General features: G+C 36.2%; 1 protein-coding gene across 1 annotated transcript in view; it reads left to right on the top strand.

Moving 5' to 3' along the window:
• The window catches only part of CCDC83 (coiled-coil domain containing 83), a 41,033-nt gene extending 24,062 nt beyond the window's left edge, over positions 1-16,971 (top strand). Inside the window, exons 6-11 of the mRNA XM_036220477.1 lie at positions 2,928-3,019; positions 5,611-5,679; positions 10,311-10,432; positions 13,732-13,811; positions 14,345-14,547; positions 16,789-16,971. Coding sequence (XP_036076370.1) covers positions 2,928-3,019; positions 5,611-5,679; positions 10,311-10,432; positions 13,732-13,811; positions 14,345-14,547; positions 16,789-16,950 — 728 coding nt within the window. The 3' untranslated portion in view covers positions 16,951-16,971. The remainder of the gene's footprint in view (positions 1-2,927; positions 3,020-5,610; positions 5,680-10,310; positions 10,433-13,731; positions 13,812-14,344; positions 14,548-16,788) is intronic.
• The last annotated feature ends 3,367 nt before the right edge of the window (positions 16,972-20,338 follow it).

The raw sequence follows: 20,338 nt of genomic DNA, 5'->3' as shown, positions 1-20,338 counted from the left end.
AAGTAGTAGAAACAAGATTTGAACCCAAGTGTGTCAGACCCCAGACCAATATACTTCAAATAGTCCTCCAACATCTGTGATTCAGTGGCATAGGGATGGCTCTCTAACACACGCTGTGCCTGAAGAAATGCTACATGGCCAGTATGCCCACCTGCCCCTCCAGAAAGGGCTGAAAGGAAGCCACCCCACAGGAGAGAGGCAGCACGATAAAGCCATGTGACACCAAAAGTGTGTGAAGAGTGGACAATAGACTCCAAAAGAAACCAGAGAAGAGGAAACCAAAGCAGAGCCAGAAACAGCAGAGAAAGGAGAAGAGTGCAAAGCAAGCTTCGGCCAGTGTGGTGTTGCGGTCAGCTTCTGAGTGGCGGCATATTAGGCTGGGCATCTGAGCAACCAACAGTCTCAAGGCATGAAGTCGTAATCACCCACTCTCCCACTTGCAATGTCTCAAAGTTTATGAGAAGGAGACTTCTACCTACTCCCAGTTTCTTTGGCTATATTCACAAATGAATAGTTAATAATTGTTACCTGAAACATCTGAATCATAAATAATAACAAAAAGACCTTCACATCCTCCCTTGTGCTGGTTATTCTGCTTTTAAAAAGAAAAGCAGTCCATAGCCTTTTACATGGAATTTCAAACAGAGTTGGATGTTATTATTCCCTTTTTAGTATTAGTATGGCAGTGTAGAGAGAGAGCACGCTACAATTTTAGTCAGAGCATGTTTGGTCATCTATTTTTTATGACTTACAGCAGAGAATTAATATTTAATATTATCAAGCTCCAGATTTTATGGTTTCTTTCAGATCCTAAGAATGTAAAGTCCATTACAGCTAAACTCTGGTCAGCTACAACTTTTAGTCTGATTGTGTGTCTTGTTGGGTAGAAGTTTCTAATAATACCTAGCATTAGTCTAGTTGAGTGGGTCTGGAATAGAAGAAGAAATTTCATCAGAAGCGAGATTAGAATGATTAATATATTCAAGTGATTACTCTGAATGAGTAAGAAAAATACAGGTTATAGAGATGAGCATATGTAGGTTGGAATAATGAAGACTTCCAATTTCTTATTCTCCAGATGTCAAGTGAAACTAGTCCCCAAAACCTCATGAACCTTCCTTGTTTGTAAACCACTGCCTCAGTCAGACAATCTTGCTCTGGCTCCATTAAAGTCAGAAGCTGGTCATTCCAGTCCCCCGTCTGGCTACTTCACGACTTGGGGAGCTCTCTTCTCCCTTTTCACTCCCCCTTCCAGTCTCCAGCAAAGTCGCTGCTGAAGTGCCATCATCTGCTGCTGCTACCTCGTGCTGAAGCCTTAGATCATTGCCCACCAAAGACTTGCAGTTTGCCAAACTTAATTTTCTTCAAAATATTTTCAGTATTTGTTGTTTCCCAGGGACTGCCGTAATAGAAAGATATGGAAGAAAATTTTCATACTCTGCTTTCAGAGTTTCTGTCTAATAGGAGAAATAGTGATGCCAGTACAAAGCAGAGATGAGGGCTGAATAACTCCTGCCCAGCTCTCTGCTTTCCTTTCCAGAGCCTTAGTTTGGCTCCAGACTATTGAAAGACCAAACCTACAGATCTCCTGCCCTTTAGCCAAAGACCCCTGAGAGTTCTGCTTTAGTTGACTTGGTCTATGGAGAAAATTTTTCCTTTGACACAATGTCTTAAACGGCAGTTAGGTTCCATAGCACTTTTGGTATAATACTATTATTTAGTTACAAAATGAGTTAAATGGGTCTCTGCACCGGGCCAGAAATCTAGCAACTGTAATTCTTAACATCACTTTCTGACTTCCAGATAATTATCCTTCACATGTTACAAATAAAATACAACTGATAGGAACATATAACATAGTTGTTATATGTCATAAAACACAACCAACTTTGTTCTTGGGTTTAAAATAGTACAGTTCCCTCCTGTTGCACCTTGTTGTCTCCCCACTTTATTCAATCTTTGCTCAAATGTTAACTCCTCAAAAAACTTTCTCTGATCACCCTATCTAAAACAGAGAATTTTAGTTTTTCTTCATCATCACTTGAAATATTATTTGTTTGTTTATGTATGATATTCTGGCAGGGGTTGTCTCTTATTCGGCAATATTCCCTGTGCCTTAAATAGTGTCATGCACATCAAAAAAGCTTGATGATGACTTATTGTAATAAACAATGAGCAAACTCGACTCATTTATCCAGCTTTATTTCTCTCTACTTTGTAAAGCAGCCTTAGTGTCACTGCACCTCACTTTCCTTAAATAGGGCTGTTGACTCTATAATCTTTAAGCACCTTTCAAGACCTAAAATTTTATGATACTTTGCTCTCTTCGTTCTGACATTTGTGACATGAGGATATTTGGAGAGGATAAGGAATCTGCACGTCTTCATCTCTGTCTTGTTTTCTTGCTCTGTGCCTAACTCAGAGCCAGGGCGACTGATTTTCACAGCCCCTATACCATTCTCCCCTCTTCTTACTTTGTCTTTCCTATTCCAAGAAACATATGCCAAGATTACTAGAAATTCAGGTAGATGGAGTCAGATGTACAGGATGCTTCTCAAGCATAGAATCAAATCTTTAAATTTCTATTGTGGAATTAGAAGTTGTGCGTATGAAGGCTAGATAATCACACATGTGCTAAAGTGTTGGAAATTCTCCCTTTGTAGAGACAATCCTTTGAAAACACAAATATTCCTGGGAGAGACATCATCTTACACTAATTCTCATTAAGATGTTGGTAAATTATTGGGGCATTTGTTCTAATTGAAGGTACTAGATGCTTCATTAAAAATGTACCCTAAAAATTCAAGGGAAGGGGAATGTGAAGGGGTGGAATAGCAAGAAGTGGGGATCATAGTAAATAAAATTTACTAACATCATAGTTTTACCTAGTATCAGCCTTGTTAAGTGTTCTAATTTTCTTTTTAAAGAACAATATAAAATCACTCTGGAAGATGCTAGGAAGAGAATAATCAGAGAAACTTTGTTGCAACTGGACCAAAGGAAGGAATGGGCCACGCAGGTATATTTCAATTTTCTGAAAAACAAAACAAATATTTCCCCCCTATTTTTTCTTGTGGTATGTTATAATGGTTAAGAACTTGGGTTCTTAAGTCAGGAAGTTTGAGTTTAAACTAAATTTGTTACTTTTCTGGGCTTCAGTTTCCTAATGTATAAAAAGGGAACAATAATAATATTTACCTTTAAAGAATAGTATGAGGACTGAATAAGATGATTTAAGTAGCATAACACCTCATAAGGAACAAGAGCTCAGTAAATTATTGTTCGGTTATTTTTAAGTATAAAAATGATGGCTATAATAGGTTATTTAAAAAAATTTTAGATGCATTATAGAATGAAATGTAATTTGTCTAAAATAAATTAAAAGTACATTCTTACATATCCAAAACGGAAAAAGAATCTACTTACATTACTTGAGCTTTAAAAATTTGGACTATAAAAAAACTATTTGAGATACAATTTCCAATCTTTTATGCTTTCTAACCTCTTTGTTTCGCAAAAAGTATCTGATTCTCTTTTCTTTTCACTCTCCTTCCCCCGTCCCCAGACTCTCTCCTAAAGTTACAAGGTCCTTGCTGGATTTATCTCTTCATCTGGAACATCTCTTCTTGAGAATCATAAATGTCTGTTTTTTTCTAAAGTTCTTCGCTAAATTTTAGTTGCTGTTGTGTTTTGCTTCCCCGTTAGCTCAATTGTTCGTTTACTGTCATTATCCTATTCAACGATTTTTACTGATCTACACAAATACAGAGAGGATATGGAAAACTGACCAATGGTTTGTCTGCCCATGCAGTTTGGCCACTTTGGAGACTCAATATGGTGAAATGGTGAAATCAACAATTAAGTGACCTGACCATAGTTAAGATGATTAAAGTGCATAGTAGGTCAATTATGCTTTCAGTATACATGTTCCATATATAATGAGGACTCATCCAGATACTGTTCCTAGTATTTTACATTTAAGTCTCTCAACAAGGCTATAAGGTAGAAACTTGCTAATGAGAAGACTGAGGCACAGAGAAATTTCATGACTTGCCCAAACCAAGTGGCAGAATCGAGATTCAATTCAAGGTGTCTCCTTCGGATCATTGCTCTTAATCATTACACTATACATTTTCTTCTCTCTACATAACCAAATATACACTTATAACCAAATATACACACATGAATTTTCCTCATTTTATCTGGCTATTTTAACATACTTCTTCTGTAATCCACTGTCGCAGATCATTGGCTGCTTATTGGAGTCACCTGAGAAATCTGTATAACCCAGGTGGCACCTGGGGCACACCTACAGAGATGCTCACATTATTGACCTGGGATATTGCCTGGGCTTCTGGATTTTCAAAGCATCCAGGAGATTCTAATATGTGACCAAAGTTGAAGACCACTGTTCTATTGTTAGTGAATTAAGCCATTAGCCAACTAACTTCAGTTATGAGCTACTTCCTACTTCTGTTCAAATGAAATTCTATGTTTGAGGAAACTTTAAAAGGAGTATCAGTTATAACTGGATATAAAAGTTCCTGGTTCCTGGAAAATGTAGATCTACTCTTAGTTCAGTTAGCATTATTTAAAGAAAAAAATATATATATATTGTAAATCCACCAACTCTAAAGACTTGGATAAATTTGCCCTTAACATATTTTTAAATTATTTTTGTCCACGTTTATGAATGAGAAGATTTTTCTTAATTTCTTTTGGTTGTACCCTTAAGTTGTTGATTGTAACATGGTATCCATATAAAAGTACCTCATAGATAAATATGATCTGTCATCCACTATAAAGTTCCTTTGGGTGGCACTGTAAATATCCAAGTAATTAAAAATGAATTTGCATTTTATGAACCTACTAAGTAAGGCTTTTCCTGTTTTCTTCATCTAAAATGCCTTCCTCCCCACCCCCAAGGAGACTGACTGTCTAGCCTTTCACCTGAAATTATTTGCTGTTAGGTTTGTAAATATGTATATTGCCATCACTGAGAGGAGAGAGAGTGGTAGAGGAGCTGTGGAAGTCAGCAGACCAGGTTCTGAGTTGGACTCAAAGCAAGTGAGGAGGACAGAGATGAAGAAATGCAGATTCTCTATCCTCTCAGGATTTTCTTAGGCCATAAGTGTCAGAATTGAGAGAGCAAAGAATCATAAAATTTTAGGCCTTGAAAGTTACTTAGCGTCAAATTAAAATGTAGTAATGCGATCTATTCATGCTTTTGCTATATGTTGAATTATGTCTTTACCATAAACTTGAAGAATACTTGATCACCGCAGCTTAGCCATCTAAATGTGGAGCAGATCACTTAATGATTGATTTTACCATGGCGGTCAGATTCAGTCACAATAAAGGCTAAAATAAATAGACTGCCATTGTCCAGTTCTTTAAATTGCCTGTATTAGGCAGCGTAAACCAGCAAAAACGATACAGTAGGACAGTAAAGAAAGAACAACTGAAACAAAAGTTCTTAGGTATGTTTCCAAAGTAATTACAAAACATAACTTAAAATGAATAATCAGGTAAGTGGATTGTGCGACACCATTGCTAAAATTGTGAATCATCATGTGACGACTCTTCCTTAATAGAGAAACTTTCTTTTAGAATTCTCTAAGGTTCATTGACAAGGGCAGCTATCGAGAGATCTGGGAAAATGACTGGTTAAAAAGAGAGGTGAGTGCAATTTTTAAATACAATTTTTTTTCTCTTTTTTCTGAACTGGAAATGACTTTTATTTTTGACCTGGAGTCATAGGGAAAGCATGGAACTGTGGTGACTGAGGTAAAATAAAATTTAAGTGGAGCTTTGATCTTATTACAAAATGTTACTCAATGAATACCATAAATAATTTTAATAATAACCAGAAATCATTTTTGGCACCACAATTTACAAAGTATACTCAAATGTGCAAAGCTTGTTTACATGCCCTAAAACTGATCTGGTCTTCCTCAGGACCCCACTTTCTCTGGGTGATGGAAGCAAGGCTAAAGAATCATCCTAACCTCATTGTCTGTACTTGTAAATTGCCCCTTTGAGATGACATGGTCTCCTTTGGATAAATGTTCAGTCTTTTAGATTTTTGTTCTCTTCCCGTTCTTCTCTAAGATGGACCTTTCTTTAAGATGGAAAGTGGGACTTACATGTCTTCTTGTGGGGAGTGTTAGTGAAGAGGGCTGAAATTTATTGGGTTTCCTTTAGATCCTTGCTTCCTCTGCTTTCCAATGTGGAGGCATTACTTAGTCCACTTCCTGCTCTGATGACTTCTAAACTGGACTGCTCTGGCCTTTTGGACATTGTGTTTCAACCGACATCAAACCCACAGTTATAGCTATTTGCCAATGGCCAAGATGTCCCTGCCCACTGTGGTCTCTATATCCCATACCAGCTTGGTCCTCAGGCTCTCTCCGTGCTTCCTTCTGGAGAGCACGTAGGAAATAATGGACCCAGCTGCCCACCTGTCTCCATACACCAGAGTTGTAATACTGCTCTTGCTGGATATGGTCATACGAGGACCCCTCTAGACCTACTTTATTATGGGATACTGCCCTATTTTCCTAGCATTGTACATACTAGTCCCTCTGCCTTTACCGCCTTACCTTCATCTGCCTAAAGAACTTCAACTCTTCCTTTGGCACCGACTCGATTATCAATTTCTTTGTGAATCATTTTACAACTCCCCCAGGAAGTTTTAAGTGCCTTTCACCCATTGGTTTTCTTGTTTCATTGTAATTCATACTAAAATATGTTGAAATCATCTGTTTATGCGTCTGTCTTGTCACTGCACAGAGTGGGCTATGCCTTTTGACCTGTATCTATCCATGAAGTTGAATAAATAAGCTATGCTCATTAAAGAGTTATTGAATGAAAGAAAGAATGTCCATGAGTATAGATATATGCATTGGAGGGATGAATCAAATACATGGCTTAGATTTGGGGTGAAGATGTGAAAGCATGTTATTGGATGAAACAGGTAATTTTTGGTTTAGATGTTATAAGAATGCTACAAAGGATGTGCAAAACTCACTACAGCACTTTGAAATTTCTTTTACATCCAGACAAGTAGCAACCAAACTTATGCTTAGATGCCATCTGCGAAAAAAAAAACTCACCATCTTTTGGGAAAATTCACTTCAACTACACACAGCTCTTGTTATCAAGTTATTTGTATGTGATTCTCAAATGTACGTCATCAGCACTAAATTGTGTGTGTCCTTAGCTGTGGACCTATATTTTTATTTATCCGCCAAGTATTTTCTCTTGGATATCCCAAAGGAATTTCAAATCCAACATACCTAATGCAGAACTCATTGAATTTCTCCCTAGGTTTTCTCCTCCTGCATTTTTTTTCCCATCCACTCAGGTACTTAAGGTAAAAATGTCACGTCACCTTCCCCTCTTCCCTTTTCCTTGCTCCCTATTTGACCAAATAGAGTTGGTGAGTCTAGGAAACAAGGAAGTAAAATTTTAATATGCTTCCTATGATATTGACAATTTGTTTTTAAATTATCTTTATTAAGTCACGGTAAATAGGAGTCCACATAATGTTCAAAAAGTAATCCCCAATTATTTAAAATAAATGTTAATTTAAAAAACTCAAGATGAGTTCAATAGTTAAAGACTATTAGGGAAGAATTTAGTTCTTATATTTTTATTAAATCAAAAGTATGATCCTAATGATTATAATTTAATAGCTCAACTGATAAGATATCATAGCTGCTAGGTTTAGAGAAAATGACTATAAAATTTATATTTCACTAATGAGAACGGCTGTTTTGGTGACTTGATCCTTCCTACCAAAGCCACAAATTACATTTTGTTTTGTTTTATTTTTTTACTTCTCATAATTTAGTGGAAATAAAAGACAGAAGAATGTCAGGTTTAATTGAATCCTGAGCAAAAAGAGCTTAGTAATAAAGAACGAATCATTTTAAGGAAATTCAACAAATTGAATTTCTCTTGATTTCAATAAATATTCATTTTAGCCTTATTAAACATATTCACGAAATTAATTAAAACCGTTTCTGGTTATAAGTACTATCATAAGAATTGAAAATTGCCTAGAAATACAACAGTGTATGTCAGCTAATTTATTTGAAGAAGGTTTAGACTGAACAACAAGGGATACTTAATAATGGAACTCCTAAAAATATTTCTCCATTTAACTCTCAACAATAACAAAAAGCTCTAGGAAGGATATGAGATATCCTGTTGCTTGGGTTTCATTATTTGGTTTTATTTAATATGCTTGTTAGGAAAAAAAAGAAAAATTAAATTTCCAAGTGACTTAGACTAACTTAACAAATGGAAAGCCAGAAAAACTAGACAAATGGACTCCAAGAGGATACCAATCAGAGTTTCAAGTGTGAGGAGGCATAAAGTTGACTGAGCTCTTGCAGGGGAAAATTTCAAGAGCATTCATCTTATTCAGGATTAGAGATCTCTGACTAAATTATTAACTGCTAAGTTTTAACTAAATTATCTTCCCAGTTTCTTAAGTACGTTTCTTGGGAGTTTGGGGAAGAGCAGGATTGAGGAGGGAAAAGTAGTCTTCTACTTCCTCTTTTTCACTTTCTTACCCTAAAAATCTAAAAGTACCTATATGGCTATAAAAAAGAAACTAGTTTTCATTTTCCCAACATTTCAAAAGGCTGGGCGGGAGATAGCCATTGATGAGAATGTTACTCTAAACCAGTAGGCGATGCCATAGGATAGCCTTAGCTTAGAAGATCGGACTTATCTCCCCAAAAGGGCCTTCATTCTTAGCTCTGGAAAGAGACCAAGAACTGCTTGTGCCTCCTCCCAAGCATGCCAAGCCCTTAGGTCAAACATTTCCAAATGTTCTATTAATTCCTCTTGTTTATAACCTCTAACTATAATTTCTTTCTCATCCTTTGTCATTTGAAAACTATAAAATTTTCCTTAAGGCATTCAAGCTTTCTAATCAAACCAATTATCTCTCTCAACATAAGAGATCCTAAAGCACCAATCCCTAGCTTTGTAATTTAGTATTATGGACTTAAATGACTTTGCTAAATTGGTTAAAGCAGGTGGATAATATATTCTTTCTAATTCCAATCCACCAGCAATATTTGAGCCTTTTCTATGACACTGGTATTGTTTTATAATATGTTATTTGTATATTTGTTCACTGGATTGTAAACCCTTTTGAGAGTAGGCATGCCTAATTCACTTTTGTATCCTTCTACATCTAGCACAGAACCTTGCCCATAGTAAGAATTCAATCATTTAATAAATGACTTACATGATAGAGGTATGCATGTGATCATATACTGAATCCTTCCAGATTTTAAAATACAATAATTAAGTCTCGATTACAAAGCAAAATTGTTGGTTATCTCTTTCTAAGTACTCATCTCGGTTACACTCTTGGCAACTCTCAAGAGTTGAATCTAAACCCTGGTGCCTTTTTGGTCTCATTATATTTCGTCAAGACACTTTACTTTTTCCAGTTTATCTTTCTATTACTCTCATCAGCCTATCACTTTCTATTTTACACTCTTACTTCTGATTCTTTTATGATTCTGACCTTTGCCCACGAGCACCTCTTACTCCAGCACCTGTGCAGCTCATGCTGTTCTGGGAGAGGGAGGTGAGTTGGGTCCTATTTAGTAGCATTCTCCTATGTATTCTTCCCAATATCAAGCCTTTAGACAAAAATTATCAAAATACAAGTCTTAAAGACTGATGAGATCTGTATCAATAGAACCAACAAGTTTTGTTTATATTTGAGCCAGCCATATTTCTTCAGTAAATGTTAATTAAACCTGCTTTGTCTGTCAGTGACCTTTCATCACCTGCAAGACAAAAACCAGACTCCTTAGCATTATTTGCCTCTTCCCTAACTATCCAGTTCCTCTCTTACTTCTCCCCACCCCCACTTTAAATCTGTCCACACCAAAATAATTGTGCCTTTACATATGTGGTTCCTTCTGCCTAGAATGTACATTCTTGTTAACCTTATATAGATCCTCACTTAGCTATTAATACAGCATACTGATAAATTCATTAGTACTATTTTCTTATTTATCTTTGCCTCCAGCTCATGTATAAGTCCAATGATATTTTTGAAGGATAGAAAAGGACAACTCTTGTCATTCAGCATGCAAACAAATTTTGCAAGTGACCTTTTTAGAGAGGAAAGACAAAGGAAATTCAGTAATAAATAATACTGGATATATCTTCCCCTCAGGCAAAAGCACTTTTAGGAATTGAATTTCTTATTGAATACTAAATAGAACTAAACCTATAAGTACCAACCATTCATTCTCATCTTCTGAGAACAGATTGCAAATCATAGGAAGGAAGTTGAAATATTGGAAAAAGCTATTCATGAACTGGAAGAAGAAAATTTGGTGCTCATTGATCAACTATTCAACTGTAGACTTGTGGATCTCAAAATACCCAGGTGAAAAATTTTAACATATCTAGAAAGTATTTGGTAAACGTTTATATCTGTAAAAAGTTATTTTTAAGATGATTTAATTTTTTAACGTATCAGCCAGAATCTAATAGTTAAAAAGAAAGCAACTCATAAAATGGCCATGGCAAAGGTATAGGATTATTACAGCTGATCATTGGTACAGTGCAAACTTTGACTTGCTTTCTCTAGCAATGCGCTGCAGTTATATAAGCAAAAACTTAACATGAACACCACAACTGATGACCTTCAGAAGCCTCCAGGCCAGCAGGGAATATGGGCATGAAGTTAAATGCCTAATAGTGAACCGGAAGGTATATTTGGTATAGAGTTAGCACCAAGGTGGGAGTGATCAACTTTGTGGTATCTGCTGGAAGTGTTCTGGGCTTCCGGTTACTTTGTGGACTATAGAATCATTTCCTTTGACAGTTAATGAAAGTATCAAAGTACTTCCTAGATAGAGAAAACAGCTTATCCATCCAAGTCACATCTATTCCTGCACAAGAAAAACCGAATGTGTACATGGCTTTGTATTTTAGGTTATCTCTTTTTACTACCTAACAAATAAGTCTTTATATACCAATTTTGATGGGAAATTAGAGCCCTGGAATATGAGAGAATTTAAAAATTCAAAGTGGCATTCATAATTGGAACAAGTATTTAGAAACAAGAAATAATCTAAATAGTGCATGTTTAGGGACAGAGGAAACATGCGCAATGGGGGGAATGTCTGAGTCTAGGAATGGGGGGAGGGCCAGGAAAAAAGTTTTGCCCAAGAAGTTCCTGTTGCTTGTGTGGCATGGAGAAATGCTATTTGAGATATAAGAAAGAATTTGTTACTTACAAACTTCCTAATGTGTTCTAAGAAGGGTGGATGCAGGTAAGTTGTGGAGTTTTTGTTTGCTGGGTTAAGTGATAGGTGTCAGGATACAAGATTGGAGAAATTGGGGCACAGTACAAATACCTTGCAGGCCGAAAGCTACGTGGGGCAGGATAGAGAAAGAGGGACCCTGCCTCCTTTCCACAATTTATGTGTGCTATCCTAGAGAGGTAAATACCATTGTAGGTGATGTAAGCAGGTGAATAAATTGGTTGATTGGTGAACTTCTGTATTTCCAGATTCAAGCTGATGCCCTTTAGGAGATGAAGGTCTCACTGCCCCCCCCCCCCAGTAGGCAATTATCTCTTCTGCCAGCCCTCCTCTCTATGATCAAGTCTCCAGCTCCACACCTCTGTCCACCTCTAATCCCTGCCATCTGCTATTACTGCCACCCTCTTGTAATCGTGTCTAACCTCTTCCAGCTGCTGCTGGTGTTGTGGCCTCTAACCACTGCTCTACCTGCTTTCTGCTTTCCTCTTTTCCTCTTTTCCAAACCAGTCAACCCTTGGAAAAGAGCTACCCTATAAACTGCCAACCCCACTTCCTGCTTTGGTCAGCTCAGTCTGGTGTATCTGATTAGGATCTGACAAGAATGTGAAGTGCTAATTATAACAAGAGAACTCTTTCATTGGCCAAAGAGAACTTGGCAAGGACAAGAAGGGAGATGAGAAACTTTTAAAGGGATTTTCATTAAGTCATTCGCTGTGTCTTATGCAATTTAACCCCATCCTCTGTCTTCCCCACAAAAATCTTCAGTGAAATCTGCCTTGTTCATCAATACTCTGTGGGTTAGTTTTCTTTGGTGAGATATATGAGTGTTTAGTTTTGTTTCAGAGTTGGGAGAAATGAAATCAAAATCCGTGTAAGGAAAAAGAAACAGCATGGGTGACATAAGAACTCAGTTATGTACCCCAGTATACGCTTCCATAGCACCCTGAACTTTTCCTCTGTAACTCACATTTGTCACACTGGCGAGCATTTATTTAGTGTCTGCTTCCTTGCTAGATTATAAAATCCTTGAAGCAACTGTTCAGGACATTTTAGAAAGATCTGCATAAAGAAACAGAGAAACGTGTAAACCCTCAGTAATCTGTTACACCTCTTATTCCAGAAGGATAATTTTAAGTACATTCAGAAGCTTCTACTGTACCCACTTTCAAGTCAAAGAAATATAACACATATTGTGTATTTTATAGTAACTACCCTTTCCACCTTTTTGTTGACAATTCGGTTCTGTATAATGGTAGTAGGATGGTGACTTCATGTTCTAAAGTTCTTTAAAATATTTTCTGCATTGTGAAATATCAAGTGCTGCTGCCCTATGGCGGCACAAGAGTGGCAGTAAACTAATGATTACGAGAGAAGCCAGATGTATAAAGGTGACAGCATTTAGTGAGATCTTAATTATTCAGAATGGTAAAACCAAAAGAGAATGCTGCGTGGATTTTCACTCTGGTCTGTCTACCTACAGAGACCAGAGCTATATGTGAAACTAGCCTTTACTAAGCTAAGTCTTAAGAAGATTTTACAGATGTAGACACTGTGTGTAGTTACGTTATTTGCTGAAGCCTTAAGCATTTTGAATAATACTTTATTCATGTTCTTTAAATAACGGACAGTGTGTAAATCAGGGATTCACTTTGTTTGCTGAGATGCAAAGTATAGGGGGTTGTTTGCATATCTACAAGGGTCCCGATTGCTTCATGCTGTCTTCAGACAAACTTAATAGAAATGCCCTACAGAGCTTTCAAGGCATCATATTTTCTGGCTGATAATTCAGTGGGAATCCAAAAAGGCAGCAGATTAAACACGTGTGCAGAGAGCCACAACAGCAGACACAACTCACGGGGCTCGTAGCTGAAACATGCCATTCAGCGAGATCCGGAACCTAGATGTCATCTGGACTCCTGGATTCCTACTGCTCACTGTCTTTCTCTTTATCTCTTTATTTTAAAAACATTCCATTCAGGCCACTATCATTTCTCACCTGGATTATTACAACAGCAACCTGACTGGTGTCATGTTCACTCTCATTTCTGGGACTTTAGGTGTGTTTATCCCCTTATGGTGAGTGGCCCTTCCTTCACCCCGTGCTCTTCCCTGGCAAACAGCTCCTGGCTCTTTAAGACTCGGCTCAGCTTTATTCTTCTCCTGGAAGCCATCCCTTGCCTCCCAAGGCTAACCTAGGTGCTTCTTCTCTCTGCCCCACAGCACTTCTCACACCACACTAATTACCCATCATTGTACAAACTATCACCCTAAAATACTCTAAGCCTGTCTGCCACCTCACTGGGCCTTACACTCTTCATCTATATGGCTCCAGCATCTGGCAGAAAGATAAACACCAATGAGCAGGTAGCACAGTGTTTGTTGACTGACAGATGGCTTTTCTTATTTCTTCTTTCAGGCGACTATATCTTACTAAAGCTGCTGGACAGGAAGTGCCACCTGAAGAAATGCTTTTCGATATTCCAAAAATATATATAGGTATTATTTTATTGTAACGATGGTGGTTTCTTTTTAATTGGACAAACACTTATTGGGCATCTGTCATGGACAGGTACCGTAGATCCAAGAGCTATTCAGTGAAGAGATAGATACACACCAGCTCCTCATATTTCTCTCCTTGCAGCACTTGTCCTAACCCATTTTCTTTCTCTAGTTCTCTATTCAAATCAAAGTCACCATGCTTCACAGGAATTAAATAGATAGTGGTAGAGAGGTTTTCTACATTGGCGTGATTTGGTTTCCAATTAGGCCAACCAACTAAAAAACCAACACACACAAATGTTCCCATTATTACTGTAACTTATTAGCCAATAGAAGAAAATACAACTTAGAGTTTCTGAAAATGGGGCTCACTCTCACTTGAATACATAGGTTCCACATTTCTAATTCTCGAATTTGTCTCCTCCAGAAGATTCGCAAAGGTCTTTCAAATTAAAAATGTACCAATTATGTATAGTATTTTTATTTTTATCTGTCCAAAATTATACATAAGTAATTTTCATTCATCCCAGAAGAGTCAAAATTGCAACCTGCAGAAGAAACAAGTAGAGACACGACTAGCTCATCAGTTGGGATCAGTGCTTTAGATCTTAGTGAGGAGGACAGCATCAGACCTGACGAGCATCTGAAGACATGTGAAGAACAGGACTCATATACACAGCTTGAGGCTCCTGATGTGAAATACTTACTGTATGAGGATGAGTTGGATTTCAAGGTAGGATTCATGAGAAAATTTTGACTGCTAGGATAATGCTGTTTTATTAATTAATGGAGAAAATTAACCTGAACTATGGATATTGAAAAATTCTATTTGCAATTATTAGTAAAATTTACCCACCATTCACATCCCTCATTGGATACTATTTTCGCTCCTACTCTTACCCAGCTTGCTACCTATATTCATGTATAGACCACCATTACAGTGTATCATATAGGTTATCTAATGCTACATAACAAATTACCCCAGACTTAGTGGCATATAACAATAATTACTTATTTTTCTTTGGTCCTTCTGTTGATTAGGAATTCGGGAAGGGCTCCACAAGACAATTCTCACTTGACTCTCAGGCAGTTGCAATCATAAGTTGTCTGGGGCTGCAGTTATCTGAAGGCTTAATGAGGGCAGGGGATCCACTGCCAAGCTGGTTCATTCACAAGGCTGGAAGGTGGATGCTGGCTAAGCTGGGGGGCCTCAGATTCTCTTCGCATGGGCCTCTCTATAAGGCACTTTTATTGTCCCTTTGTAATGGTGTCTGACTTCTCCAAGAGCAAGCATTCCCAGAGACAAGGATGAAAGCTGCCATGTTTTATATGACTTAGCCTTAGAAATCACACACCATCCCTTCCATCATAATCTATTAGTTGATGTAGTTACAAAGTCCCACCCCAAGGGGAGAGGAAATGTAGTTTGTACATCTTGAAAGAGAAAGGTCAGCACTGTATTGTAAGAAAAACATGTAGGATAAGCTATATATTAGTACAGCCATCTTTGAAAAGTACAAACTGCCACATGTACCTGGAGTATCAAGCCTTTTTATTTTAAAATCTTTTTGGTACATTCCAATTACTCTTACATCTACCCCAAACTATTTTCCTTCTTGGTATACTAACTTTAAAAGTTCTCCTAGAACTTAAAGTCTTATAGGTGAAAGAGTGATATAAGAAAGCAGAAGAAACTGAATAATTCAACAAAAATCATTTTAACTAACTACAACTCAGTCCTGCTGCCATCGATTGACAATTCGAGGACCAAAGTTCTAGTCTCCATAACATTCAAACTCCCCATGAGTATCTTGGAATCATGGCACCTAGAATGTTATGATGACCTCGGGATAATGAACAATGGTCTACAAAATTCCAAAATTGCATACCGTTTGGTTGACTGAAAAACCTTACTTACCATGGAAGTTTCTGATGTGGTGAAAATAGCATTGTGTATGTTATGGACCCAGTGTAACTGTATCTGGACTTAGGGTCTTCAGGAGGTAATTAAGGTTAAATGAGGTCATAAAAATGGGGCCCTAATCTGATAGGACTGTGGCCTTATAATAATAGGGTATACCTTGTGAGGACACAGTGAGAAGGCAGCCAGGGGGAAAAGTCGCACCAGAACCCAATTATGCTGGCCCCCCAGTCTTGGACTCTCTAGCCTCCAGAACTGTGAGAAATAAATATCTGTCGTTTAAGCCACTCAGTCTATGGTATTTTGTTATGAAAGCTTGAGAAGACTAATACAGTATATTAGGATTTTGAAATATGTGATAGATGTTTATCAATTTGCTCTTCTCCTATCTTACATTTATTGTAGCTCTCTAATTATGTTTTTTAAAAACTAAATATAATTATATGCAATTTTGAATAATAAAATGGGGCCTGCCTTTTTCATTCTTTGATATTCCTAAGTTCTAATGTTTATTGAGAATCCCACAACATTTTAGGTTCTTGTTAGATGCTTGGGAATTTAAGGGGGAGAAGAAGAAGAAGTGAAGTCTCCAAGATGACTATATGGCAGACCCTAACTTCAACTTGCTTACAAGCAGATCTTTCCTTTTGTTCTTGAATAATATAGAAAACTCTGCTAATTGGTTATATCCTGGCCAGCAGAGGCCTATCTATATATGTACCCAACACTTTCTTTTACCAATTAAAGAGCTTACAGAAGATATATCTCCCCACTCCAGATTGTGGCCCTTGCCCAACCCCCCGAAAGCCTGTCTGCCATGATGCCTGCTCTTTGGGAGTTCTTGCCTACCATCCCTCTCTGGGCATAAAAGCTTGCTTACTGAGAGGCTTTTTATTGTCAGTAGCTCTGATATTTCACATTTTATACAGCATTCAGACAATTAGGAGGGCAATGAATTTTGTCAAGTAAAAGCCAACTATATAATAAAGAAAATCTGATCTTTTAAAGGTGGTGAAACTTGCTGAATAACCTCTCCTATTCTCTTCACCACAGGATTATGTAAGCTTGGGCCCCCTGGAAGTAAAGCTCATGCGCGTGGAGAGCAAGAAAATGCCCATTTATTTTCAAGAGAAGGAAGCTCCAGTCAAATTCTATGAAGATGTCAGGAGCCCAGAAAGCCACATCACATATAAAATGATGAAATCTTTTCTCTAAGACTGCGAGCTACAAAGTAAAAACAACAACTTTTCCTTATAAATTTTCTTTGGGAACTGAAATATATCAGGTGCCCATTTTATTTACACTTTGGTCCATTTTTAAACCAGCTGTTACTTCTAAAGGTCATAATTACATTTAAAATCAAAGTTTCAAGTATTCAGCTATCCATTTACCTGCATGGCATGAGTGGCAAACATGAACATACGCTTTATATTCCATATTCGGGTAATCAGAAGCATGACAGTGGGACTGAGATGATCCCTGAGGTTCCTTACCACTTAAACATTCACTAATTAATCTATTATTCCAACATGAAATAGTTCAATTAGAAATTTTTCTGAGAAAAATTTAGTGGTTTGCAAAGCACTGACTGTGCAACATCTTTGCTTCTGAGGGTGCCGAGTGGGTAGATAGCCATTCCACAATTCGAGCCTACTCTTCTTTAACCTTACATTGTGCATAATGAACATAAAACATTTTAGAAATAAATAAATTTGAGGGTGGTAATCTGTTGTATCAAAACATTCCACCAATAGGGAGAGCCCTCTCCTATTATCTATATCAAGTCTAAACTATTGAGTCCCTATCAAAGGCCATTACCATTTTCCTCTTATGGGAACCACAAACCAAGGACACTGTGACTGTGCCTGAATTTCACATCGGCATGCCATTGAAAAGCAAGGTCTATTTGAAAAGCTTTCTACAGAAAACGCCTTTTAAATATAAGGCCACGAATATATTGAAAGTAAATACACCATACAAATATTAACCAAAAGGAAGGCAGTGTAATTAAACTATCAAGTAAAGTAAACTTTAAGGAAAGAATTGTTAAGAGATATAAAGAGAGAAAATGAAGAGAAACATTTCCTAATAATTAAACAGATCGATTCCTCAAGATGATATGACAATCCTATATTTATATGCACCTAATAAGAATGAACTCAAAAAATATAAAACAAAATTTACCAAACTAAAAAACACTATGGCAAACCTTATGTATATTTTACCACACACACACACACACACACACACACACACACACACAAACACACACACACACGAAAAAAAGACAGACAAATTTACAATCGGACTTGAAAATATTACCACACCCTTCCAATTACTGATAGACCAGATTTTTGAAGATCATTAAAGACATAAAATGTTGAACAACCACAGAATATATATTCTTTTCAAATACACATAAAACATTACAAAAACAGACCACTGCTGGGTCATAAAGCAAATCCCAACAAAATATTCAAAAAAATTGAAATGTATAGAACACAGTTCTCTGACTAGAGTAAAGAGGAAAATATCCAAATAATTTGAAAGTAAATAAGATAATTCTAAAAAGCAAACAAACTAACAAATGAACAAAAACCCATGGATGGAAGGAGAAATCACAAGGAAATAGTATTCTGAATTAAATAATAATAAAATAGATATGTCAAAACATGTGGGATCCAGCTAAAGTAGTAGAAAAAAATTTTCTAACTAAATTCATGTATTAAAAAGAAGAAAGGATGAAAATTTAATCTAAGCTTTTAGCTCAAAAATCTATTAAAAACAACAAAAATAAACCTAAAGAAAGCAGAAGAAAGGAAATAATGAGCAAAAAACAATTAAATAGAAAGCTTACCTATAAAAGAGAAAATCAAGAAAGCCAAAGGGTGGTTCTTGGAAAGGTTCATTAAAATCAATAATCCCTAGTAAGATTAACCAAAAAGAGAGGAAATAAATGAAAAAGCAAATATCACTACAGATTTTACAGGTATTATTAAAAAGATAAGAGGAAATTAGAGGAAAAAACTTCCCCAATGAATTTGACAGCTTGGAAAATGGAAACATTTCTTGAAAGACATTTCTGAAAATCAGGAGGAAATAAAAATTCTAAATAACCTAGATCTCTTTTTAAAAATCAAATCTCTATTTAGAATTTTTTCCACAAGGAAAATTTCAAACCCAGAAGACTTGCCTCACTGGTGAATTTTTCCAAATATTTTGAAAACATGTAACGACAAACATAAACAAACACTTTAAGAGAACAGAGAAAAAAGAAACACTTCCAAATCATTCTGCAAGGTCAATAAAATTTTAATACCAAAACCTGGCAGGTCATTCCAAGAAAAAAAATATTACAGTCCAATAACTCATGAAAGTAGATGAAAAATCCTCCACAAAATATTAGCTTATTAAATCTAAATCCAGCAATAAATAAATAAATAAATATATAATATCAGGAATAAAGAGCGCAAGTTTGGTTTAATGTTCAAAAATCAAAGTGGAAATGAACAGGATCAGTGGATTATATCAACATCAGTATCCTGATTGTGATATTGTATTATAATTTTTTGAAATGTTATTATTGAGGTATACTGGATAAAGAATACACGTACTCTATTATTTTATACAACTGCATGCAAATCTACAATTATATCAAAATAAAATTCAAAGGTATAATTAACAGAACACAGGAGGTAACTCATGGTCATCTCAAACGATGCAGCATTTGGTAAAATTCAACAGTGTGATAAAATTTATAATATGTATGATAAAGCTCTTAGTGAATGAGAAATATCTTTTTTAAAAAACCCTATAGCTAACATTGCACTTAAGAGTAAAATATGAAACATTTTCCCATTGAGGTCAGGAACAAGACACATATGTTCACTATCCATTACTATTCAACAGCGTTGAATAGAACTAGAAGTTCTAGCTAGTTCAATAAAGGCAAGAAAAAGAAATTAAAAGAATAGAGGTTAGAAAGGGAAAAACAAACTATACTATTTATAGGTGCCCAGATTCTATATGTAGATAATCTAAAATAATCTACAAACTACTAGAATTTATAAGTGAATTTAGCAGAGACACAGGGTACAAGGTCAATAAAGATACTATGTATTTTTTATGCCAGCAACAAATAATTGGGAGGAAATTAAAATAACAATTATTATAACAGCATCAAAAACATCAAAATAAGGGAAACATTAAATGAAATATGAGCAAGACTTCTATGCTGAAGACTTCCAAAGAGAGGAGAAATTAAAGGAGACTTAAGTAAATGAAATAAACAGATACATCATTATCATGAATTGACAGATTCAAAATAGTTAAGATGTCAGTTTTTTCCAAATTGATCTATAAACTCAGTGCAATGCCAATCAAATTTCCAAATTTTTTTTTTTAAATTAGCAAGCTATTTCTAACAATATTATGGAAGTTTATAACCTAGGCAAAAGATTTATGATAGCCAAGACTATCTTGGAGGACAACAAAATTGGAGGATTTAGCACTACCAAATTGCAAGACTTAATGTAACATTTCAGTAATTAAGACAGAGCTATTTTGGCTCAAGGATTAAAAAAAAGTCCAATTAAACAGAACA

This window comes from Rousettus aegyptiacus, unplaced genomic scaffold (assembly GCF_014176215.1).
Source record: "Rousettus aegyptiacus isolate mRouAeg1 unplaced genomic scaffold, mRouAeg1.p scaffold_m13_p_5, whole genome shotgun sequence".
NCBI classification, from domain to species: domain Eukaryota; kingdom Metazoa; phylum Chordata; class Mammalia; order Chiroptera; family Pteropodidae; genus Rousettus; species Rousettus aegyptiacus.
Note: the sequence above shows the minus strand (reverse complement) of the source record. Positions and strands in the feature narration are given on the sequence as shown.